General features: G+C 42.7%; 2 protein-coding genes across 2 annotated transcripts; one reads left to right on the top strand and one right to left on the bottom strand.

Annotated features, from left to right (window-relative positions):
• Window positions 1-1,577: 1,577 nt before the first annotated feature.
• On the bottom strand, window positions 1,578-14,284 carry gan (gigaxonin). The gene is made up of 11 exons (XM_036544602.1): window positions 13,626-14,284; window positions 11,872-11,986; window positions 10,511-10,861; window positions 9,846-10,066; window positions 7,979-8,100; window positions 5,073-5,185; window positions 4,343-4,492; window positions 4,101-4,237; window positions 3,840-3,974; window positions 3,053-3,162; window positions 1,578-1,831 (listed from the first exon to the last, which is right to left on the bottom strand). Exons 1-11 carry the CDS (start codon window positions 13,817-13,819, stop codon window positions 1,650-1,652), a joined length of 1,830 nt encoding a protein of 609 aa, XP_036400495.1. The 5' UTR covers window positions 13,820-14,284; the 3' UTR covers window positions 1,578-1,649.
• A 4,318-nt stretch (window positions 14,285-18,602) lies between these two features.
• Window positions 18,603-20,525, top strand: foxl1 (forkhead box L1). Its single transcript, XM_036544371.1, has one exon. The coding sequence runs from the start codon at window positions 18,739-18,741 to the stop codon at window positions 19,903-19,905; it is 1,167 nt and encodes a 388-aa protein (XP_036400264.1). The 5' UTR covers window positions 18,603-18,738; the 3' UTR covers window positions 19,906-20,525.
• Window positions 20,526-27,217: the final 6,692 nt, after the last annotated feature.

A 27,217-nucleotide genomic window follows, 5' to 3' on the forward strand; every position in this document is an offset into this window, starting at 1 on the left:
CTGTTTAACTGTACCCACACAGCTTATTCTCATCACACACAGACAAACATACACCCGCGCGCACGCACACACACACACAGTGTCGGCCCTACTGATCAGTAGTTAATGGGATACAGGTAGTATATAGTGAAGCCACTTGAGACCCAGTACCCTAACTTCAGATCCTTCATGAACACCTCATTGGTTAAAGACTTATCCCAGAGCGTTCAGGCCATTAACCCGCCACATCCTTAATTATCTTGTGCAAAGAGAAGCAGGCTTCGATTCTCTTGGTTGCAACGATCCCGAGGGTGACGTGAGTATACAGCACTGACCAAAGGGAAGGAAACCGAAACAAGTTCTTGTTTTTGATCTGTTTAAAAGCACTCTTTTGTTCACACAGATAAGCAGAGATACAGCAGTTTGTTTAATTCAGTCCCATACAGAGACACAGGTTAAAATGTTGCTTTAGCGGACAACAACGGAGGTGTCACTGTTACCCCCCCCCCCCCCCCCCGCCCCCACCCCCCCAACACCTCCTGTAGTCCCAACTCTCACTGAGGCACAGAAACAACCATGGGGGCACAGTCCAGCACACACATCAGCTCCTTGGGGGAGAGGTGGTCAGTCTGCTGTAATGCCTGTGGTGTTGCAGATTGTGGCATGTGCTATTATCGAGTGATGGGCAAAGAGAGGCTTGACAAAGCGTTTAACCCAGATCTGACCGTCTCAGATAACACCTCATTAATGACTGACTGTGCCATCTGGAGCCGTTCACTGCGGAGACCGAACTGATTTCAGCAGTTCAAACGAGTTCATCGTTAACGACACAACCGGCTTCACCGGTTGCACCGTGGTTTAGAGTTTTGTGAAACTCTACTCTCCCATCACTGGTGCAGTCTATGCGGTGCTACAGAGAGTGCATGAGTACTGTAATCTGTGTGGTGTCAGGGCACTTAAATATGAGTGAGTTATATACTATGTGATGTCTGTGTCTGTTTTAATGTCTGTGTGTGCATAGCATGTGTGTGTTTGTGAGAACGTATGTGCACTGACTGGTAAGTAAGTCACATGTTATGTACTTGTCTTCTCTCCCTGATATTCTAACCTTTAGAGATGCTGACCTTTGAACTCTCTAATAGGAACAGTCATAGTTGAGTGTGGCATTGCATAAATGTTAAAAAAATGTGTCTTCTAAATGGTGTAAACCTGTTTCTCCCACCCAAAAGCTACATTGTTTTACTCCCACCACTTATAATGTTCCCCCAGGAGCCGTAAATACAGAGGATACACTGGGGGCCTCTGGAGAGGCAATAATATAAAACAACATTAGTGTTAATAATGGAATGAGGCATCGGAGACCTGCTGCTAAAAAGGCATAAAATCCCTTACACATCATGACCCAAAACCACCAGCAGGGGAGCAGCAAGACAGACAGTGCCAAAACACATCTTCAAAGGCCAGCTATTTATACTGCTGCAAGATCCATTTAAATAGGCAGGTCCAATCTTCGGGTCCAGCATTCAATTCCTCATGTCCCATGATTCTACGTGTTCCCATGGCAACGGATAAGACCAACTTAAAGGTGTGGGGGGGTGTGGGGGTTGTGGGGGATTGGGGGGGGGTCACTAGAGATGGGGAGGATGCTGGATTGGAACAGGGTGGGTTCCTTACGTGGATGGGACACGGATTCGAAACAGGCCCTGTTGCAGCTGCAGCCGGAACAGCTTGCAGTTGGCGATGCGCAGCGCTGCGCAGCCAGTCCTGCAGAGGTCAGAGGGCAGCATAGGCTTGGTGCGGTGCCAGGTTCCCGAGCTGCGCCGGAACTCTCGCACATAATCATAGCTGGTACCTGCAGGGAGAGTCAGTCACAGTCACGGCCAATACCAGCTGGGACAGTCACATACAGCGTCAAGAGTGAAGAGTCATAGCAAGTAGGCCTACATATAAGAGGAAACGAATTCCCAGACTTCTTTTTTTTATAAAAATAAAAAACCACAAAAATTCTTCAAAAAAACACAATCAAAACATGATCTCTATCATGACCCCTGCCTGAAGTTGTGAAGTTGCAGTGGTGGAATGAATTGCCCACGGGGGTCAGGACTGCAGAATCACTGGCCATCTTCCGATGCAGACTGAAGACTCACCTCTTCAGACTACATCTCAGGTCCACCTCAATCCCTGCCCCCTAACACCTGCTAATTGTAGTACTTGCTGTTTATTTTATGTGTAGTATTGTGATGTGTTTTGGATTCTGTGATCTCATGACAGATGTATGATAGTATCCTTGGTCTTCCTTGTCTAGTCAGATTGCACAAATTAACTTGTGGTAGGGCTTGAATAGTGTTATGCTCACACTCACTGGCCTGGTAGTGTTGTTAGCTTACACACTTAAGCTCTATTGTGCTGTAAGTTCCTCTGGATAAGAGCATCTGCTAAATAAATGTAATGTAACATAACGTAATGTAAAAAGCTACTTTCAAATCAACGGTGCCGTCATTTTCATCCAACATCTATTAATATCTTGCAACCAGCTCACCGGATGCAACAGGGAAATTTTGCGAAACTGTTATAATCCAGATGCGATGGGTCTCACACGCAAGTTGCTGAAATACCGATGAACACAAGAGGAAACGACGAGGAAAGATGTGAAAAATTCATGTTCCTGCATGACTACACAAGACCGGGTGCCACAGCGCGTGTGAATATATATAAAAAAGGAAGCGCTCGTCACCACACATCCCATTCAGGAGACCCACGGTTACTTCATTCTGACCATTTAGGGCACACATGGCTGTCACACGTCAATGCATAAAACATGAGAATGACTGCATTTTTACCACCTGATTCATGTCACGGGAACGGGCAGACTTTCCCAGCATTGTGCCTGGGACAAACTGGTGCAAAACTCCTGATAAGAAAACAGCAGCAAAATGTCCTTCTGTTGGAGGCTGGTGGCATGTGATGGGGGGGTTATGGGGATGACATGGGGGCTGGTGGAGGGATCGTGGAACGGGAGGGGGGAGTCACTGTGGAGGTTCAGTCAGCCAGTGAGACAGTCATTTTTACTTACCGGTGTCCAGATCTCCCACCACGTAGATACTGGCTCCGATGGGAACGGCTCCATAAACGAAGGAGGAACTCGTTGGAACACAGAGGTTCTGGTCATCCAGGAGCATCCACCTGTACCCTCAAAGAGGACAAGACAAGTGGGGGGCAAGGCCAAAGGCAAGACAGGGCAACAGGAAGTAAAGAGAAACAATGTTTAAGCAAGGTAAAGACAAATTAAGAATGTGGACCAAATATTTAGAATTTTGTGCAATTTCCAGTACAAACAAACAATGGCACTGACAGAATGTCCACAGCACGGCTGCTATTACATCCATCTGACTTCACTGAACTACATAATCATCAGGTTCTATTTCATCCTACCATTTTATTATGGAATCTCAGGCCCCTATTACATCATTGTGCTCCCGTTTTAGTTGTGGCATCATCAGCCTTTATTCCCTCCTTCCATTTCATTATCACACCTCAAAAACCTATCCCATCATTATGCTTCCATTTATTATGACATCAACAGCCCCTATCCCATTTTTCTTGGGTAATTTCCTCTGAACAGAATTATGGTATCCACTGGTATGCTGAAGGTGCAATCATAGAGAGCAAGTGTTTTAAGCCTCATTTTCAAACTGATACGACTGTACTGTTAATCGTGGGAAAGTGTGGAGTCTCTCGATGTTACCGCATGTGAGCATGCTTGATTGTGCTCATATGACTGTCACTGTTACTGTACCTAACCACAGTATCATAATGCCATATCAGTGATGCCGTGAAGCAGGCCCACACCGCCCTCTGACCTTTTCAGCTCGTCATGGTAGAACTCCGACTTGCATGTGGTCATCTGGCTGGACTCTGGGTTGTCCGAGTCTCGGCTCCTCACGCCCCCGAACACGTACAGCTCCTGGCCCACCCCGCACGCCACTGCCCCAAACCTGAGACAACAATACCACAGCCTTCGTCCAAACGCCCCACTTTCTCCTTATTGTCATTCCATACGTTACTGGCTAAAGATGTTAAACATGAACCGTTTGAGTAATTCACAGCGAGTGTAATTATACCTCCTCTCCTTCAGTGGGCAGAGTGCTGTCCACTGCTGGGTCTTGGGGTCATAACACTCCACTGAGTCATACAACTTCCCGTAGGAGCCCCCGCCCATGGCGTAGATCTTCTTGTTCATGGTGGCATAGCAGCCAATCTATACCAAAAATGGGGATTAACACGTGGTGGAGGGAGCCAGTGTATTTATATGTGTGGTGTGTGTACAGTGTGTATGTGGCAGGCACTAGTATGTGTGTCTAACCTTGCGGACCATGGTCATGCTGCCCTGGGTGGTCCAGGTCTTGGTGTGAGGGTCATACACTTCCATGGTGAGTAGCTCTGTCTCTCCATCCTCTCCACCCAGCACATAGATTAGGCCATCCAGTTCTGTAATACCAAAGTTCTGCCGTGCCTGCCCCACGAAAAAGAAAACAAAACAAAAACAAAACAATGGAACGCTGCTCCTACTTGCAATCATGGCACCTACAGAACACTGCCACCTGCAGGCAAATGCAAGAATATGATACAATACTGCCACCTGCTTGTGATCACATGAACCTGCATGATACTGACACCAGCTAGCGATTACAGGAAACTGCATACCTACGTATCACGCCCACACTATGACACCATGCAGTCGCACACTTAAAGAGGAAGGCAGATTTAAAAATGCTTTGTCTGCTGGTGTGGATATTAGTTTACCTAACTGCTAATGTTGATACTGGTTTAAAGGTCTGAAACAGAGAGACTAATGACCTCCTCTGACTCACAGGAAATAAAGTAGAGCGAGGGGGTGGAGGCGTGTTTATTTTCTGCTCACTGATTGTAATATAATGATAAGATTGACAGTGAGGAATAATTGGGACTGGTTGGCGTGTATGCTTTATTCCACCGGTGTGCTTTGTGTTAGGATTGTTTGGTGATTTGCCTACAAAGGGGGATATATATTGTTACCTGGTTTACTGGATGAGTACATCAAAGGAAAATTCTACCTGGCTCATAGGGGGGATAGGGCTCCAGGTGTTAGTGTCAGGGTCGTATCTCTCCCCGCTACTCAGGATAGTCTTGTTCTCATCCATTCCGCCCACAACAAAGAGGAAACCCTCTGATTGGACAGAAGACAGCATGTCAAATGTCTGATTGGTTAGGAGTAAACAAAAGACAAACTCCAGAGCCCAGCCCAGACTTTGGTCACTGAAAGGAAATCCTAGATCCACCACAGTAAGAACGCAGCACTGTGAGCTCAGTGGTACCACCCAGTGGACAAAGTTATGTTATTACTATACAAAGCCTTTTCTGTAAGTGCACATACATCAGATACACCAGCGTTTCCCAACCCTGCTCCTGAAGGCACACCGTCCTGCATATCTTCTATCTATCCCTGCTCTACCTACCTGACTGAACTCATCAGTGGCACTTTTGATTAGCTGAGCACACCTGATTTTGTCAAGCAGGAAGGATACATAGAAGATATGCAGGACAGTGTGCCTCCAGGAGCAGGGTTGGGAAACACGGAGATACACAACATCACAAGCCCCGTGTAAATCCATCTTAAATATGCTGTAATATACATCAAGACAAAATTCATTTGAAATAAGCTATGGGAAACTGATTTAACATGACATTACAAGAAAAAAGATTTTTAAGACAGAAATGATGCTAATTTAACTAAATTAAGAAATTGGCAAAGGGTGTGAAAAGGCCTTTCAAATGTATCTAAGGCCCTAGCGAATATGTGCATCTTTTGACACAGACAGATACTTCTTCTTCCTCCACTGTGTTTGACCTAGTGAGCAAATGACTTCATCACTTCCAGCCCAATGGACTCTCCTTATAGATGCAAAAGCAGACTGTAAGAAACAAGACTGCCATGTATTGCTGAAGAACAAAGCATGACGTCCATGTGAGATGGAAAAGACAACTGAATGCAGCAGTAATTAGAGGATAATGTGGCCGGTCAAGGTTGATCCAAACTGTGGGACTCATTTTGGGACAGGGGCTGAAATGGCTGTATTGTGCTGAGAGCAGATAGCTGGAAAGGTATGGTGCTGGGAGATGCACTAAATTCCCCTGGTAGCAGGGGGTGGATGTAACTATATGTGGAATGTACAGTTTGAGGTGTACATCTTCATGCACTACCTACATTATGTGACCACTCAGGTAGCTCGTACGCTGAAATACGTTACATTACATTATTGGCATTTAGCAGACGTTCTTATCCAGAGCAACTATTACACGTTTTTACAATATTATCCATTTACACAGCAGGATATTTACTGAGGCAATTGTGGGTTAAGTACCTTGCCCAAGGGTACAGCAGCAGTGCCCCTGTGGGGAGTCGAACCGGTAGCTTTTCCGTTATGAGTCCTGCTCCTTGCCACTATGCCACATGCTGTGTTAACTTTATATACAATCTGACATCTACCTTACATCTTTGAACCTAAGCTTTCTGGTTGTTCATTTTAAATGCAATAAAATGTAAAGAAAGATCAAAACATCATTGCATCACAGGACAGTAAATTTGGTCATGCAACACTGTGCAAGTCAACATCAGTGAAAAAAAACTTATCTTCAGTAAAAATCTTAATCTTCACATCACCGGGTTCAGAGAAATAAAAGTTATAGGCACCTGCTTTTGAGTACCAGGAACAAAGAGCTCCCCCAGGCACTGTGAGCACAGGTAGATTCTACACTGCCTCTCCCCCAGGGTGTGAATATGAAGGACAACTTGTGCATTCCACAAGCTGTCCTCGACTGCCTTTTCACAGACACTACAGGGAGCACGGCAGGCAGCTGTTACAGTGGAATGAGAATGAACTGGAAAGACCTGGTGGTTAACCTCTGGCTATTGTTGCTAAATTTTCCACCTCATCTTCAGGCTCCTGAGGGCAAGCTCCACCATCACACTGAGGCTACTGTGAGGATTGTTGTAATTTTCTTGTTTCTTGTTGTGCAACAAGACTTGGTTCAGGGGTATGCTTTCATGCTCTGATGTAGAGGGGTGGTGGGGGGTGATGGGCTGGGTGTCAGGCTAGAAAGCATGGAAAATGCCCTATAGGGCACCTCACTGTAGATGTTTTTTCTGGTATATGTGTGATGTTTGCAAGACGTGATACTACCCAAGTACAGAAACATATATTACAAGTCTTTATAAAGTTGTAATTATGCACGGTGTGAGTGTTACGAGTGTTATGAGTGTTATTGTGAGCTGATGCAACTCTCGTGCTGCACTTACAGTTTTTTGGCACGATTCTCTTTCTCATTCATGTGCACAAATATTAACAGCTTCACTTACAAATGCCAAGTCAAGTTCAGCTTTGAACAAACACAGACAGGTCAAACAGTTGAAGGTCGACCCAGGCCGTTTGGATACGGCCCATGATGCCTTTTAAGAAGTGCCTCTTTCACCAACATTCGGACTGGAAAAATCAAACATTTAAATTGCACAAGTGGAATTCAGAGTAAAACACATCAAAGATAGGTAAATCCTATTGTCTTTTTTGTGGATGAGTATCACAACCAATTAGTCTGAATTTGAATGATGTCATGTGCTTTTAATTTGGCATTTTACGTGTTTTAAATTTCCTTTATGTGTCATTTTATCACAATATTGCATTTTTCTATTGTCATTTGTTAACTAATTCATACTGTAAATTCTTTTGAGATTATTTGTCCATGAATGTTTTTATTTTGTTTTTATTTTTATTTATATACATCAGGTCTCTCTTGAAAATGAGATCTCTATCTCAATGGGATTCACCTAAATAAATAAAGGTTAATAATAATAATAATAATAATAATACAAAAACTCCACATCAAAGTCACATGACAGTACTCCCCCCAGGATGAACAGCTCTTTCTGCTGTGCTGGGTGTGAAATAATGGTTCTGGTACTGACCCGCCGCCACCACCCCATGCCCGGTCCGGCCCACACTCATGGGCTCCAGCTCGATCCACAGCTGCCGGTTTGGGTCGTAGAGCGGACACATGCAGCGTGTCACTGCCGAGGGCTTCCGGGTGCTGAGCAGGAAACAGGAAATGAGAAGCACGCTGACCACCCCATCTGAACACGACCTACATCGTGATCGGCCGCTCACGCCAGGTTTGAGTCAAATACATATGCCACTTGAAAGAACTTTTTTAGATTCATTAAAAGCACTTTCAAATACAATGCTGACATAAAAGTTTTGAATTTGAAGTATTTATGTACTTACACAACTGAAATTATTCAGTGACCAAAAAAATGTTAAGCAATTCAAAGCTATTTTATACAGTAGATTCTTCAAAGTAGCCAAAGAATGTTTTTTTTTCTAGAAAGAAATTCATACATAGACAAATACTGTAGAAAAATAGTACATTTACATCATTTCTACATTTATCAGAGTTCAATAGTGAGGTTCATGCATTAGAAACAAATTTCAACCATTTATGCATAACTCTTTAGATCAAAATGTCTTTGAATGCATGTTTCCCATTATCTTATTAAGGTGTGTCCAAAGTTTTTACTGGTACTATACATTTAAGAATATATTTCAAATCAATTACATTTCAAGGGCTTTAAGGCTAGTTTGAAAGGTGAATTCAAAACAACAAGCTAATACTTTCACATTTAGTTTTCACATATTAATTATTGTAATATGCTCACTCAGACAATCTCTTTGAAACTCATGATTTTGAGGCGTAACACAACTAACATGACTTACAAATGACTGTGAATATGGTGAAAACATTGTACAGATTTCCATCTTTTCCATTCAGAATGATAAATGTTCCAGTTGTTTCCAGCTATTGAGAATAACTGAAGGCATTTTCAAGTACATCCCTGAAATCAAACACTTTGTGAAGCTGTGTGTGTCAAATATTTTTTTGAAACATTTAAATGTATTCACAAATGTATTTTGATCATTTCTATATGTTATTCAGATACATTCCCATGTTCTAATTCTCTGAGTCTGAAGATACTTGGTTGTGAATACATTTATACAAATTTGACCCAGTTTCACCTAGATCAAGTTCAGGGACAGGTTGTTACTGTCTCCCCTGGCTTAGCTGCAACCATAAGGGTTCTTTGAGGTATCTGGCTGGCTTCCTGAAATATTTCACTTGTGCTACTAATATGCCAGCATCATCTGCATTACCGTGGCTTGTCAGACCTGTTCTAGCACGTATGCAAAGAAACAGGTAGGCAGGAGACCCAGAGTGAAATTAAAAAAAACCTCGCAAACATTCACCAACTTTACAGTTAACTTAGAAGATGTCTTTTGATTCCATATCCATGATATTTATATCCATTTCAGGTCTGTTAAATGCAGTGCAATTAAATAAACTCAATTAAAGTTAATGAGATCATATTAGTCATACACTGAAATTTAATTATCCAGCATGCAATTTGAATAACTAACCCCACTCTCTCATTCCCACTGTTTCACTTTCCCACACTCACTTAAGCCCTTAAGAGCTGCCTTATAATTCCTTAATCTCTACATCCCCCCTCCGTGCACAGAAATACTCACACCCACACACTAACAGTCACTCTCAGAAAGGTCATCCTATCATGGGGAGGCAACGCCTGAAGCTGAATCACAAATACCTTCTCTGTGTAGTAGCAGGCCAAAACCAAAATAATGCTACCATTTTCAGACCAAGACATAAATGGGGCTACAATGCTATGCATTTGTCTGCCAAGTAAAGTGCATGCTCTGTGGCTGCTGGAGTGAAGGCCCTATAAAGTAATGCCCACACCCTTCCCCCATGATGACACTCACGCCCTGTCCTCTCCCCCGACGGTGACGATGCACTCGGAGTAGCCACGGGGTTTGAAGGAAGCTAGCAGGGCCTCGCCTTGCTGCTGGGCCCCGCCCAGTGGGGCGTGGCAGCACTCCCTGATCACCTCCCTCATCAGGGGGTCCCCCAGCATCTGCTCCCGCAGGTACCCTGGGTCCAGCCCCTGCACCCACACCGACGACATCACTTCCTTCATGTGCACCTGGAAGAAAAACAGACACCTGCTGCAGAGTGTGCATAAGACTGAGTCACTGTATAGTACAAGTCTGTGGTCTCTCTAAAATACTAAATAAGTTAGTAATGCACATGTATGTCAGGACACAAGGTGAGAATAACAAAATTACAGTTATCACAAGAGATGAAAAAGTGAGCGTACCAATTAAAAACCAAAAAACAACAACTGTGCACCGGCCTTTGACTGACTATGACACCCACAATCATGTCATCACTTCCAGTGCATGTAGGAAGACGACCACTGCATCTGATATGTGGACAAGGAGGGAGGTTAGGATGCTCGGGGGGGGGGGAACACAGTGGCAGGGTTAGGCACACAGTATGGAAGTGTTTAGGGGTGGGGTGCAGACAGACACTGTTAGGGGGATGACGGGACACAGTAGGACTGTCCCGGCAGTCCCCCGGCTCTCACCCTCCGCGCCTCCAGGTCGTGGGCGAGCCAGCGCACCACGGCCTCCAGCACGTGCTTCTCGTTGCCCACGTTGAGCTTCTCCATGGCCAGCAGCTCGCGCAGCCGCTCGGGGGGCAGCTCCAGGAACTCCTCGGTGGCGGCCACGTCGCGGAAGTGCGTCTGCAGGAAGTCGGTGGCGGCGTGGTGCACGTGGTGCAGGCAGTAGTGCAGCGAGAAGAGGCGGATCCCGATGCAGTTCTCCGCCGTGATGCAGCTCTCCAGGAACTGGCAGCACAGCGACTTCAGGTCCGTCATCAGGAGCAGGTCGGCAGCCTGCACCACATCCTGAATGGTGTCCTCGCTCAGAGTGATCTACGCAGACAGAGACAGACATGCTCTAGGCCAGCGGGCCTCTGAAAACCCAGCCTCTATAACCCCAATCCACCTCTTTCCAGAGGGGTGGGGCCATCTGCTAACCAACAACAACACATAAACTACATTACATTATTGGCATTTAGCAGACACTCTTATCCAGAGTGACTTACATAGGTTAAGATTTTCTTACACGTAACCCATTTATACAGCTGGATATTTACCGAGGCAATTCTGGGTTAAATACCTTGCACAAGGATACAACAGCAGTACCCTAGCAGGGAATCGAACCAGCAGCCTTTTGGTTACGAGTCCTGCTCCTGTGCTACACTGCCGCCACTATGCTAAAAGAAGCGTGACGTCACCTCCAAAGCCAATATGTGAAGACTACACTTCCATGGATCCAGCACCCTCCTTTTCCCCATTCACTTTCCTAATATCAATCTGTTACAATTCTGGGGGAAAATATACAAAAAGGTTTTGTGTAAACAGCTATATATTTTTGCTAATACTCTTGTATATTAACATGAATGTTTAGAGCTCAATTAACACTGAACTCTATGGATTCAAGCTATATCCTCAAACACAATTGCTATATCCTATCACTTGCTCTTGCACCTACACAGTAGAATATGACATCATGTTATGATTCACACAGTCAGATTGTGAAACTTGATTTAGCGTCATCTCTGCTCTTAGCCTGAACTTGTATGCACTTGTGTAAGTCACTTTAGGTAGAGCGTATGATAAATGGATAAATGATGTAAATGGACTATTTTTCCACAATGTTCAAGGATTAAAGAAAACCATTTATAAGCTGAGGGCAGTGGAACCATGGTAGTATGATCCTCAAAGCTGCTATCAATGAATCATTTACATTACATTACATTCAGTTATATTGAATCAGTTACATAATTAATGGTGAAGGGTGACGGACATTTTAAAGGCATTCAGGTAAACAAAAACATCACTGCTCTAACACAGACACTCTCTCTCTCACACACCCACACCTCTCCACTGAAGATATAGTCCACGATCTGCTTCATTATGGGGACAGAGATTCCCTGCAGTTCGATAGTGTAGACAGAGCCATCTTCCTTCGGGGGGTTGTAGTTGAGTTTTGTCCTTCAAACAGACAGATAGCTAATTAAGAATGGTCACAATCTTTATTCACAGGTCATTTAAACTAACTACAACATGGAACATTAGTTTTTCCACACTGTATCAGATTTAAGATTGTAGATGTAAGAGGTGGCCACTAGGGGGAGTGGTCTAAAGAATACAGGGAGTTAGTGCTGCTAGGTTGTGCTAGAGATACTCGAAGAAACAGCTATGGTGCCCGGATGTCCCAATAAAATCAGGACAATTGTGATTTAAGTGCATCTGTTCCATGTACTGGCAGAGGTGTAATTGGAATGCATTTTGTGCTGCTGTTTACATTAGGATGAAACCCTCAAAGCATATTCTTTTTAGCCTACTTCACTCTGTAAAGACTGTAGTGTATTTTCAGCAATGCCTTTGCTACCCTTTTAGGTAGGACTCAAGTACTCCTTCAATATGTAAATATGTTGCATGTTTTTCCTTTTTAGGATACAAACTGAGCACAATGCTTTTATTCATTTGATGGTTCATATTATCCCTCTTCTTACAATTTTTTCTGCTTGTTTTATTACAATACCTTTTAAGAGTATTTATAGTCCATACAGTTTATTGTACAATCAAATATTTTTGAAAAATATCAATTACTTAGTAATTACTAATAAGTCATTAGTAATTAGGGACTATAAATATGATTGCTCTGACATCCCTACCTCCCAAAAACACCACAATCTTTTGCATCCATCTGAATTTTTGCCCATTGTGGTCTGATCACCCTAGAATCACTTTTGCATGGTGTGTCAGTGATGTAAAATAGAACACTGGTGCCTATATCCTGACGTTACGACCCACTCTCAGCACTGGGAGCTCAAGCTGATCATCCAGTGATTTCAGTTGGGGGGGGGGGGGATTCCAAACCCATGAACCAGTCAGATGTCTGAGCATAACATCATACAGACTGGGGCTGTTTCTCCAGTAATGGGAGAGTGACAAAAGTGCTCCGCTGAGCTCCCTGGGGGGCAGCGCACCCATAATATCTGTCAGAAAAAAATATATACGACTTTGGAGGAGCTTTATAGGTGCTGGAGAACACACATCCAAACACACACCTATCTACAGGTGAACCCAGGCCAGAAGCAGAAACGTCAAGATCTGCATGTTCCAGACACCCTGTGAACCCTGTCACAGGTGTGTATGCTATTGGTTTACAGGCTGCAAAACAGCTACAGAGGCAGACAACTAGGTGAGACAGCAGGGCGGGAGCCGGAACCACACCCACAAAGTGCCTCCAGAGTACTGCTAAAGGGCCCGTGTACGAGCAGGAACTTGTCGAAGACCTGAGAAACCCGGCATGTTGGCAAACGGTTCAGTGTGAACGTTAAGCGTCATCAAGCTAGCCAGATAAGATGGAAACAGTTCTTCTGTTTGTTTATATGTGTAATTGTTCCAACACTCAGCCCAAGTCTAGATTGACAAATACACCGTTCGCGATTTACCAGGGGTTAAAGACAAGTTCAAAGTCTACTGAAATATCACAATCTAGTTACCAACGAAACAGTAAGGTGTTCAGTTGGGTGACCCATTAACATTCGGACAATACATGTGTGAAACTACTCAGGTTTTGTTCATTAGCTGTCAACATAACAAACTCCAGACAAGCACTTACCTGATGTATGGGCTGGCCGCAGCCAGTACGTTTTTCTGGACAGGAATCTCTTCACCATCGACAACAAGAACCGCATCTTGGAAACACTGCTCTTGCCAGAAAGAACGAAGGGCACGGAGCAATTTCCGTGAATGCTGAGGGTCCGAAACCACGGAACCTGCGTTAGCTGCTGCTGGCCCAGAACCTGACATCATAGCTACAACGGACTAGTTCGCAAGCTATGTCGTTAAATCTGGGAAAATGCAGATGTCATCGGCCAAACCAGTGAGATATGTAGATATATACAAATGAAGAATATAGATGTGAAGATCTGTCTGTCCCCTGCCAAACTATTAGCAATAAATGGACAGCAAACAACTATTAAGATGACTAGCTAATGTTAGATAACATCAGCTGAGCTATTGTTTACGCCGGTATGCTATCAAGCTAACTTGCAAGCGGCATCAACGTGTTTTAATTCACATTCCCTGCCAGGCTGGCTTGTTTTCGCTGTCAAGCTATTGGTTCTTGCATATCATCAAGAAATTTAGCTACAACTGACTATCGATCTCACAAATTACAGACAAGGCATTATGCTTCTTCATTCCACTGCTCCAATGAACATGACTGTCACCCCGAAAGAACAGGAATGTCAGGCGTGGACAGAAAACATGGCATATAGGCAGCACTCCTTTTCAATGTACTGGCCCCGCCCGCTTCTCCAGTTCAGACGTCATTTTTCAGCGACCAGAAGCACCACATGCTAAGGGAGGATGTAAATAAACTGTTGATGACGTTGAATTCATCACGACTCGCCAACGTTTGCACTTTTCTCAGGTGACGGTCCAGTATCAGTTTAACCGGTCCTTATGTTGAATCCGACCACTCTGGCAGACAATTTTAAACCGATACCGAGTCCGTGCTTTGAGAATATATTTCTATAGAGACAAATATCAACAATGGTTTAAATTTGGCAGAATGTACAGCAGTTAGACAATGTGGTTTCAGCACTGATGCAGAGCCTACTCATTGTCAGTGGCAGTTGTATACATTCATACATATAAATAAAACATTCAGATGTTGAGACGTACAGACGTAATGCACAGCAGTACATATACATTTTAAGTTTCATTACCACCCCAAACCGAGCTTAGGCTTGTCCACGAGAGGGAGACATTGCTATACAATTGCAAATGTCATCAACAAGGTTGATCTGCTACCGACGTTCAAGTTTCACAATGTCCTTTTAATTGATATAGAGCTATAGATTTTAGCCACAGCTTTAAACGGTTAAATTCACATTAGTTGTAGGCTACTTTCACATTTATGAAATGATCGTACTATAGCCTAATTCAGAATTTTAACTGGTACCTCCAGGTGACAGGGGCTCAACAGTTTTCTTTTTCTATATCTAGACTCTTTATATCTACAATACGGCTCTCACATTAACTAGCTATACCATTATCCAGTGTGCACCCACATTTCAGGACACCGGGTCACCAGGTTTGGCAAATGCGATGATAAAATTTTAATGTAGATTTGATGTTTGGGGTATGCAATATATGCCATGGAAACGTTCTTGACACCAAATGTTGATTTTCTATAACATGAGGCATCAGAAATCCTAACTATCAGTGTTTTGATTTGCCAACCGATCAGCTGCCAAATGCCAAGCAAATCTGACAACATAACTACATTTTCCAACTAGGCTAACAGAAGTGGAGTGTTAAACTATTGCTTACATACATGTCAGACATTCATTATTGATGATATTCGGTAATATATGGCCTTAAAAAATAAGCCATTTGGTCCCGCGAATAACGTCGTCGGGACGCAGTACATTGATCAGTTGCAGACGTTATTTCATGGTACCCTGGATTACGTTGCCGTGACGTCGTCCCTTGATCACTTGCAAACGTTATCATTTGGTACTGCGAATAACGTTGCCGCGACTTCGTACCCTGGTCGGAGTAAATTTCCGGAAATGACGGAAGGTGCAGGGGACACCTACATGTAGGCTACATGAATTTCAATCTAGCTTTTATATTAAATGTTGCATCCCAGCCCTTATAAACACAGGCAATGTCACGTCATTCATTTGCAACTCGAGGCATGTCATACATCTGTCTAAATGGCTGTTTTATTGGAATTATGAACGGGTAGTGTACAACTCAACAAAAACCACAACAGGAAAATGCAATGAACATCTGTCTAGTATTAGTGTTTCAAAATTGGGCTCTCTTTCTACTCAGAAGAACTCAAGAACTTGAGGAGCGCCTTAAGGTGCTGGAGTTCCGGAAAAGAGTGGTAGGTGTCTGCATAATACTAAAGTAAACTTAAGCCATAAACTATATCTTACACATGCACGCGTGCAGCTTCATTTTGATACTAGTAAGCAATTAAGCATTTTATTGTAGGCCTAATATTGTGCTTACTTTGTTCACTTAAAATGTCCAGTTGTTTTCTCAGACTGAAATTAACATAGCCTACTGGTTAAGCCCATTGATGTTCATAGGAAATGACACTCACCTATTTTTTGTGCTTCATTGACAGCAAGGAGCTGGAGCAGGGCCTGAACAAAAAGCCTATGTCCAATATTGAAATTTATTGAAAATAAAATTGTTGACTGTGACATGGTGGAGATAATGCCTCTTTTATGATTAGCGTAGGGTATGCATCAGACAAAAATATTTGTCCTCCTAAGGTAGCATAGCCTTTTGGGCAAATGAGGTCTGCAGAGCATGCAGATCCGCCCCAGTACAAGCAGATGTAATTAAGAATGTTGCCAGGATGAAATATGGTCGCCAGGACGTCGAGGTTATGGTCATTAAAATACGTTGCAGCAACGTAAGGGCAACGTGACTGTGTTAGCTGGGCAGGCCTATTATATGGTCGCTAGGACGTCGAGGTTACGGGCTGGCAACGTCACAAAATTACGTTGCCGTTACGAAATGGCACCTTTCACTTTTGTAGCAACGTATGTTTGGTCATTAAATTACGTTGCGGCAACGTAAGGGCAACGCAACTATTAGCGGGGATGAATGACGTAAAAGTAATATAGGAAAATAATAACAAATAATTACACAAATTACCGACTTCTTAAGGTCTGAAGGAAATAGTCATTCAACTATGTCCTGGCTGTAGGGATTAATTCTACAATATATTCTACAATTTATTATTATCATCATGTGAATATAGGCCTACACTGATATACTGCAAGTATTCCTTTTACGCCATTATGCTAGCTAAACATTGCAACAGCTGATTGCATACTTTACGCAGAAAAGTAAAAGCTTTGGCCAATGCTGTAATCTTTTAAGATTTAGCATTAGTTTTTAATAATTTCGAATAATATCAGTGAAGTAGGGTGAGTCGCATTTTTAAGCCATGTGTTCTTGGAGGAAAAGATCCAGCCTTAGCCTACATCGGGGCAAATGCAGTAAGGTCTTCCTTTGACATGTTGTGCAGTTGTGATATTTTGTTGAAGTGCAGGAGGATTTATTTTCGCTCCTCTGTCACTTTGTTGGTCTTTTCTTTCATTCTCTCGGTATTGAGGAGGCAATACCTCCCTGGTTCACTGAAAAGGCTGTATTCCAATTAGTACACAAGACCCTGCATGTGTGCTGGCTGGTTGTTAGTACAAAAGTCCCTTTTTGGATGACTCAGTGCATTTACCACGCAGAATACCTACGGACGAGAAGCAACGCCGGCCCACGCGGAGCTCTCTGCACGAAACAGACTGAATTATAAAACTGGATGGTTCCGTGGCCTCGCGCTGCATGGGTGACGTGGACGTTTGTTCTTCGTTTTGTTTGGTTATTTCCGAATGAACCGCAGCCAGTGGAAAAAAGTCAAATTCAGAAAACCCATGAGCTTATGCCTTCCAAACTGGTAATGTAAGCACGAGCCAGCTGTGTGCACTTGTGAAGTTGTTATAATCCCTCCCTGCTATATAAACAGGAAAATACATAATATAAAGCAACAGGCGCACATTACAAATAATACAATTTATCTTCACATCCTGCCAAATCCCCCTTTATGGAAATGCTTGCTGTATGTGTGAGATAAAACTGAACTCTGCATTTATAACCAATCCCAAACTACGAGGTCTATAGGTATTAAAGCATAAGCGAATTATATCCAGATATTCTGAACGCTTAATTGAATATTTCTGTAACAGCTTCTTTGAAATATAGACGACAGCTACAATTTTTATATGCATTTATATGTGTACACTTTTGTATGTTGTTTTAATGTGCGAGACTACTAAATGGAGATGCATGTCTGATGCAAAGCAAATTTTTGTGGACAACACAAAGTAACGAAATATAATCTAACCTAAAATGAAATGAAGTATAAATGTTGATCAAAATCTTATGTAAATAAATCTTCCACACGTTAAATTGTTTGTATTTATCTGCCTTGTTTACATAATGATAACAGCAAATAAAAACGCGATGAGCATAACATTTAGGGTAAAAGACCACATTTTTTTAATAATTCTTAATTTTAGTAACAAGAGGAGATTGTCACAACATATATCTAAAGTAATGATTGAAATTATTTTGTTATGTATGCTTTGTTTTCTTTTCAAGTAACTCGCAGCAACTCCTAGATGGGACTCTGCCGCGTCTGCTGGTTCTCTCTGTGCGAGCAACTTTCAGCGTGAGGGGTGGACGTGATATTTCAAACATCAGATCAGTGCGTTTATGTATTGGGTGCCCGGAAATTTTTCCAAATAAACACAGCTTGATTCGACTTGGGTGGGCAGACTTATCAACAGACTAATTCTATAAACAAATGAAGGCATAACCAAGCACACCATTGGCTGGTGAGCAGGGACATGCGGAGAGAGAGTATGGCGCTCTGCAATGAAATTTTAATTAATGTGGGTGGGCTGAGAACACAACGAGTGTTTATCACGGGCAATTTATTTTCTAGAGCTAAGTCAACACAAAATTGCAAACCCACAATATTTAACTTTTTTAGACTCTTGAGGCAGTGATACTGTGGGAACCGACACAGACACTGCGGAGAGGACGAGAGAGTCGTGGCGTTTCTTTTGCTGCAGGCTGAGCTTGAAACCGGCCAGCTTCACGGCCAAACCGTAGCGCAAAGTGGAGACTTCACCGTAATGAGCCTTTACAGCAGTCAAGCGCAGCAGCTGGGAGTACCTCCGCCGGCTCTGAATCTCTCCAACTCCTCCCTGATATACTTGTATGGAGGTGACAGCAGGGGCGTTCTTCCCGCTTTGGGATTCGCTTCGAGTCGACAGGAGCCCCCGCAGAAGCCGCCCTACAGCTACATTGCGCTCATCGCCATGGCCATCAAGAGCGCGCCAGACCAGCGCGTAACGCTGAGCGGCATCTATCAGTTCATCATGGAACGATTCCCCTTCTACCACGACAACAAGCAGGGCTGGCAGAACTCTATCCGCCACAACCTCTCCCTCAATGACTGCTTCATTAAGGTGCCCAGAGAGAAGGGCAGGCCAGGGAAAGGCAGCTACTGGACATTGGACACCAAGTGCCTGGACATGTTCGAGAACGGGAACTACAGGCGCAGGAAGAGAAAGTCCAAAACCCAGGAGTCTGCTGAGGGCAAACCCGGCCACAAGAGGAGCACAGCCCCCCTCTCTGTGCCTTCTCCTAGTCCTAAGCCAGCCGCTGACCTCCACGCAAAAGCAGGAAGGGAGTCATCCGATGAGCCGGGCAAGAATGAACAAAATGACACAACTGCAAAACCAAATCTCTCAGAGTTGAATGAGAACTGGCTGGAGCAGCGAGTGACGGTTCCACACCCGACTCTGACTCCTCAGGACCTTTGTCTCCCACCCCTCGCTTTTGCGCAGAACAGGCAAAGGTCGTGCTCCTGTGAAGCGCGCTGCGGTCCGAGATCCCACTCGGCGAAGGCTGGTGTTTCCTGTGAAGACACTGCCTGTCTTTCAGGAGCTTCTCCTTTCCCGTGCAGCAGGTCCATGGCCGAGGAGACAGCAGGAGACGGACCTTCTTCGACTGTCTCAGGTAGTACAGCCAACTTACCCATCCGCGTAGCAAGACCAAAGGAGGCTATCGAAGCTGCCACTGCTAAAGCCACCGACAGCTCCAAACGTTTCAGCATAGAGAGCATCTTGTCGAAAAGGGGTAATCAAAGCTCAGCGCGGGGCTTTGCGACCGGCAGCTACGAGTTTAATGCTTCAATGATGATAGGCACATGCGGACCACACCTGTGTCAAATGGGGTTCACTCTTTGCCCTTACCTGTCGCTCACATACCCAGAGAAGGCACTGCACCTCCAATAAATGAAAAAGGAAATGGATGAAAAATTCCCAGTCGATTCGTTGAATAATAATGTTCATTATTATTAAATAATGTTCATAACGGACCTTGCTTGTATTGAGTGCTGTCATGTTGCGTTCATGATCAGAGCTGATTTCTTATTACCAATCCTTAGGGTAAGGATGAGTTGCTGTGTAATAAAAATAAAAAAGTAATAAAATAAATAAAAAGGTCTGGGCCATGACTGATTGTTCATGCTATCAGTTAATGTTTTTAGCCCTGATTTTACACTAAATTACAGGTTATGGTCCGAGGTCCAAACTGCAACACGTTGCCTTTCTCTGGACTTTTGCTTTTGTTGCAGTGCATCTGAGAAATCCGTCACTGTCCTTCAGATGAAATGCAGATATAATGCAATTGTTTTGCTCCATGTATAGCCCAGATAAAGACAGAGCAAATTACCAGCAATACAGCATGGTTCGTTGGCTGATCAAAGCAATTTTAAGATAGCAGCCTCTAATTTGGTAGATTCTGAGTTCTGAACCGTTAGCTTAATCGGTAATTGTATCCATGGATGATATGTAAACGTATAAACTATGTAAGCTGTTCTGAAAAGGGCACATACAGAAGAAATAAAGTACATCCCCAGAAATAAAAGCTTGTTTGTACAGTTTTCAAGTCAAACAACATAATGTTACTTAATATCCTTGAATTATTTTTGGAATGTGTGTCTTGTGCCATCACATGTTGTTCTGACCTGTCAGAAACATGAACATTATGTTTATAAACATGTCCATCATTATTAAAAGAACAGAACTGAAGGTAGAGGTAGTAGGTGCTTTATGAATGTAAAAGGAAAATATGAAATGCAAATAAATCCTATTCTCATTGAAGAATGAATTGGAATGTATTGGCTGAATGTTACACCACCCCCACCCCCAATAAAATAAATAAAGCTGAACTGTTGTTTAATCATATCAGTGATGATCCTTTAAACAATCTTTTATGAACATCTGTGCAATATCCTTAAAGAATGTAAACTCATCCTTTTGGGAGTGAATTTAACATAAAGTGGCCAGATCAAAAAACAGCAGTTTTCAATTTGGGTCAATTAGTAAAAAGACTCACAAAAATGACAAAATCTTCATACAGAACTTAAATCAACTGAACATTTCACATCAAGCTTGGAAACAATTATGAAATCACATGGTTGGTGGACTGATGGATCATAATGTAACATGAGGAACCATAAATCTCACCAAAAACTGGTGTCTTAGTGGCTGAAAGGAAAAACAATGCAGTGTATAAAAATGAACTGAACTGCCATGAAACTATGCTTAAAAAACTGCAGGCTTTACACTGGAATAAGGTTTTGCCAAAACTCAGTAGTTGGAAGAAATAGTTGTGGGTTTCCAAACAGTTTTGTTTTGTTTTTGTAATGCTAGAAATATACTTGTCCAAAACAGAAATCTTCCATGGTTAAATGTGCTTTATAGCAAAAGGTAAAAATCTGAGATGAAAAGAGCCTTTAAATAACATAGGAGCATGTTAGAAGCACTTTGAAAATATTAAAACATCAAAAATAATGCCGTAAATTCGGTTAAAAAAGCTTAATTTTTGAAATTAGGGTAATTAATGAAGCCAAACACAATAATAAGTTAACCTGGAAAATAGAATTTGTACATTAAACAGGGAGAGAACATACCAAAACTGAAAATGGATTCAACCAACAGTACATTGGCAGTGAATTCAGGGTTGTGATGACACAGCAGCAGCTCTCCCAGGAACTTGCCCACAACTTTAGGAAATATGGATCTTGCTTCTGTTAATAATGTTGCAAAGGGGCTGTAAAGGTCATCCTGAAATCCTGATGAATATGGTGAATTCAGATGTATCATTTCTGGAAGTGAAATCATCCCCTTAGTTGTGAGTTGGCACTGTGTGTGGAAGGTGGCTGCCTTTGAGCATTATATTTACCCGTGTACTTATAAAATATCCAACAGGTAGTTGATGTGTGTATTCATGAACACCCAAGGCAGAAAATATAATATTTATGAAATCATAAACACTCAGAATAAAAAGATAATATGTATATGTTTGTAAGTACTCAAATATTGATGTTGATGTCATAATAAATGCCTGATGTATTGCTGGTTTTAGTCTTCATCCAAGTATCCAAATGGGTGTAATTGTAATGTGTGTAGTCTTCATAACAGTAATATGAATGCTCATATTAAATATTATTCCTTGATTTGTACTTATGTTATTAAAGACAACAAATCAGTTGAATCAAATGAAACTGACAAAGAAACAGCACTAATATACATTGAAGAGCCTTTGATATTTGAACCATGAATTATGAGGGAAACATACAGACAAGACATTTACGTAAATAAACCAAAAGCAGGCAGACTACTCAAAAGGTAATCTAATGATCCTTCCCCGTCCTGATGTTATAACATCACTGTATGTTTTTATTACAAGTTGAAATAAATGACAAACTGTGTATTTACCCAATATCCCTTCCTTGGTTTTTGTTTTGCAAAGGTTGAGGCTGTACTGCTTTGCAACTGGACAGAGTCCCCTGACTGACACATTGCAAAATGTTTTTTATAGTGTGCCTTTAAAAGGTACCTGGCATTCTGCTCAACAAAGGATTTTGTGTTAAATCAGTCACAGACAGACATTATTTTAATGAAAATGCCATATCATTTGCACATTCACTCAATGATTATTCATGATGCCACAACCCCAAATAGCTGAGCGGTCAATGCAGCTGCTGTAATCACGAGAGAGAGGCACTGTAATCACGAGAGAGCTTCCATGGCATTATGTGAAAAACGTGTTATAGGCTATTACATTAAATTAACAAATTCATTTTTGTCATAAATAATACCTGTATCCCAAGAAATGCATGTAACTGGTTGGATAGATCCTGGAGGGATCCGTTTTGACGCGCAACATACTACATACAATTCCCTCTTCATTATGAAGAGAGGGAGGCCTCCCGACTTTCTGTGAATGCTAAATTTAGGACTAGGGCCCCGCTCAGCCCCGAAATGTGACCCACGGAGTGCGAATCAGGAATGTGTATGAAAATAAATAAACTTCCCACCGTTTGAGGAGAAGAATTCTGTCGCAAGCATTTCCTGTGTATACGGTCCTTTGGTCCGAACTGTAAATAAAACGTCACCCTCGAAAAAGCTGGGAGGAAAAAAAGAGGGGGGGTGGCTGCTTTTACAGATGTGCCCTCATTGCGTTGAGTCCATTACACACACTCACTAATAGGCTAAATGAACACAGGCAAAATCAGCGACATCAGACTGAACATACCTTTACAACTATGCATAGTTACTACTGTAGAATACACTTGACTGTTACTCAGCAGATGGATCTGATCTGGTAATTCTATATCTGTGGTCCCCTGAGTTCTCCCTGTCTACGCATAATACAGCAACTCAACCTCTGCAACCAATGAGAAGAAGAGTTATCAGTATGCTTACGCCCCTTTACAAAGGTTTATTATGGCTGAAGATGCAGATTATTCAAGTATAGACAACCCAAACCCTGAAAAAAAGGAATCTTATTACTCTTCAGGTGGTGAGAAAAGACAGATATAGATAAATCCAATTATTATATTAACAAGGAATTATAATGCTTTTGTATTTATCCTTATCAAGGCTTTACTTGACGTCCTTTTTTCAGATTTTTGTCATAGTGCAGTGACAGGCCCCTGTGAATAGGGCAAAATGTGATACATGGAATATGATTTTATGAACAGATAAAAATAGAAAAATAAACTTTATCATTGTCATAATCATCATCATCATCACCATCATCATCATCAAAATAGTAAGTATATTTTCTAAAGTTGTGGTATGTCTGTTTCTTACATTGCTATCTTTCACGCCTTCACAGAGCCGTACCTCAGTAGCGAGACAAGGGACATTTGGGATTTTTTGTGGGCATCATCAAAACCATTTCCTTCTCACTTATCCCAGGAGCTGGAAAGTTTGAATCATTGTTTCCGTACAATCAGTATCTCTCTGCAGATAAGCGGTCTAACAATCTTCTGTGGCTTTGCCACATGAAGGATAGATGGAATCTCTGGGGCCATTTTCTCTTCAAAACTTCTTTTTAGAATCAGACTCCTAAATCTAGACTTCCCTCTTAAAACACGCTACCTCTCTCTCTCTCTCTCTAACACACACACACACACACACACACACACAAACACACAGTCAAGCTGCTGTCTTCTCTGTCCAACAGCTCCTTTTACTTCAAACGCAAGGGAACAATACCGATCTGTAAACAGCTGACATGAGTTTTTAATTATAACAACCAGACAAGCCTACTCTCCAGCTGGCTCTTGTGTTGCTCTACGATCTTCACCATGACCGTAAAATGTAACCTGTACTTTGTGCTCCTGTTGTTGCTGTGGTGTAAAAACATAACCATGATGTTCTCCTGTAAGTGCGTGTCACTTTCTGATGTCACACCTGGAGGATCTCTGGTAAGTTGTATCATATGGCTGAAATGGTGGCTGTCAGGTAGGTGTGTTGCGTTCAGGTAAAGACCAGAGCTCAAACGTATATACTCAGGTTTCAAGCTGGGTGAAAGAGCTGTGAATGGTGCAGTGAGGTTCACACAGAGTGAAGAAAACCAAGCAAATCTGGAGGGTGCCATCGCTCTCTTTTCAAGAGCAATCACGTTTCATCATCAGATAATGTCATTTAAAGCACCGAGTTAAAAAGGATTTAATCTACATGTTTATTATATGTTTTCACCCTCTGTATAAACGGAGCTCGGCTGTCCAAATCTGCACTCAGCGCAGAGCAGGGCGGGGCAGTGATGAAGATTGATGTCCATGCCGTGAGGAAGATTAGCCACTAATCAGGTTGTGTTTCCTGGCGCTAAGCTTTAAACACATCATTATCCGCCAGAGTACAGCCCGATCACACTGGCATCACACGGCCAAGAGGGACAGACACGCACACACGCGCGCACACACGCGCACACATGCGCACACACACACAATCATTCATGCCCACGTCAAACCTTATATGCATCATTCTTCAGCATTCCAGACTTTTCCTTTTATACAGGGAATTACGATATAGTTAGAAGTGACTGGACTCAGCGTGAACACCACAATGTAGTAGGCAGCACTTGACTTCCACAACTTTCTTTTTTGTCCTGTGGACTGAATGTTATGCAAACAGGTTTCCAGTATATTTGTCATAATAACACATACAGTAATAGACTGTAACATGATTACAGACGTGGATTAAACTGTTTAAATAATCATTGTCAGAGGACAAACACTCTGGCACACAGACTAGCGCAAGGGGCAGGAATGACACCCTGGCTAACGCAAACACCCCCAAGGCAAAAACCACACCCTGGACTCCAAAGCACAGACAGAATATTAAAATATAAATTTGCAATAATAAACTGTGAAATACTATTCCCTCAGTCACTCTGATCCTTGTTATGATAAGTTAGGGTTAGATGGATTCAACTTGGCATGCAAGGGGTAGGCATCATGGTCAGTAAAAACATCAGCTATCCTGTACTAACTTTGATACAAGCCATACACGACTATTAAATTAACTTAGCAGACACTCATCCAGACCAACTCGCACAGCTTACAATTTTAACATGTTCTCCATTTGAACAGCTGGATATTTAGAGAGGCAATTTGAGTAAAGTGCCTTCTTCAAATTTACAAAGGCAGTAGACCTCCTGGAAACTGAACTATCAATCTTTGGGTAACAAGCCCTGCTGCTCTTTACCACTGCACCACACTATCACCACCCTGCAACCACATGGTAAGACACTAAGCCACTGCCACGAAACAGTGAAGTGCAGGCTGGGCACAGGTAACCAAAATTACCTGGGGAGGTAATAGACCCAGTTTCACAGGAGTATGTGCTGTCACAGGAAAAGAATTATCTGGGAGAGACAGACAGGGATGGACAAGTTTTCACACAGGGAGTGTAAAGCAGGCTTAAAATGTATGAACGGCTCAGCCACGCTCGCCTGCTTAAATCTCAATTTGCCAAGTTTCGATACAGGTGGACGTACCTACAGCACAAGTCTCTGGAGAGGGAACTCCTATCTGGCTTTGGAGGGTTTTAGCATTATTTTTTCCTCATCATGTTAGTGTGCACTGTATTGAGATATCTGGCTTCTCAGACCGTGCTCAATTCTGAGTGAAGGGGACATTATCATTCCATATACGTGCGCACACACACACACACACACACACACACACACACACACACAAGCAAACACACGACTACATATGCAAATATGGGAATTAATTCAAGCTGTCCTCTCGCTGCCATACAGTTGCACTCCTGACCTCCCATTAGCCACACTGCCCTGCTCCCATTAGTCACGCCATTTCTCCCTGCGTGTGATTAATGGTGAGCTTTAGAGTAACAGAATTCTCACTCCGCCACCCTCAGGGTGGAATACGGAGACTCCTCCCCCTGGTGGTCAGTTATTTCCCTTTGTCCTTTCTAGCAGGTAACTGTGACACAGACAGTTCACAGCGTGTGGAAACAAAGAGTTTTGAGGAAGATTGGGAGAATCAGCTCTGGGTCCATCACTGCAGTATGTCTGCTGCAGGTTGGGAGACAGAAGTGTGTGCGTGCGTGTGTTTGAGTGTGCATTTGTGTGAGTGAATGAGTGTCTGTGAGTGTTAAAGAGGGTGTCCCAGGGTCCATTACTCTTGGCTTGCTGCCTCCCATCCAGACCTACCTTGTAAGCGTCAAGACTGCATCCACCACAGGAAACATGACCCCAACCACAACCTCCCTCAGAGGATACCAAGAAAGCAGCTAGAGCCCACCATTCTAACTCAATAATACCAACACACACACTCTCATATAATAACACTGTCACATAACACACACAATCACACACTCATACCATAACACTGGAACATAACAAACACAAACTCACACTCTCATACAATAAGACTGTCACATAACAGACACACACTCACACCCTCATACAATAACACTGTCACACAACACACATTCACACTCTCGCACAACAACACTGTCACATAACGGACACACTCTTGTACAATAACACTGTCACATAACAGACAGACTCATACATGCACACACAATAAGACTGTCACATAACACACACACTCATATAATAACACTGTCACATAATACACATGCAGGCTCACACAATAATGCTACCACATAGATAGCACACACTCTCACACAATACACAGAGATGCTAAAATACACTCAAAATGCGCGAGCACGCACACACACACACACACACACACACACACTCAACACACCAGCA

Source organism: Megalops cyprinoides, chromosome 13 (assembly GCF_013368585.1).
Source record: "Megalops cyprinoides isolate fMegCyp1 chromosome 13, fMegCyp1.pri, whole genome shotgun sequence".
Taxonomy (NCBI): domain Eukaryota; kingdom Metazoa; phylum Chordata; class Actinopteri; order Elopiformes; family Megalopidae; genus Megalops; species Megalops cyprinoides.

What these genes read in the sequence shown, in the direction of transcription:
- foxl1 (XM_036544371.1), top strand. Translation starts at nt 18,739, where the DNA reads ATGAGCCTTTACAGCAGTCAAGCGCAGCAGCTGGGAGTACCTCCGCCG.
- gan (XM_036544602.1), bottom strand. Translation starts at nt 13,819, where the DNA reads ATGATGTCAGGTTCTGGGCCAGCAGCAGCTAACGCAGGTTCCGTGGTT. An exon ending in GCATGACCATGGTCCGCAAG is followed by an intron (nt 4,238 to 4,342) that starts GTTAGACACACA and finishes TTTTTGGTATAG; the next exon opens with ATTGGCTGCTATGCCACCAT. An exon ending in TGCCCACTGAAGGAGAGGAG is followed by an intron (nt 3,975 to 4,100) that starts GTATAATTACAC and finishes TTGTTGTCTCAG; the next exon opens with GTTTGGGGCAGTGGCGTGCG.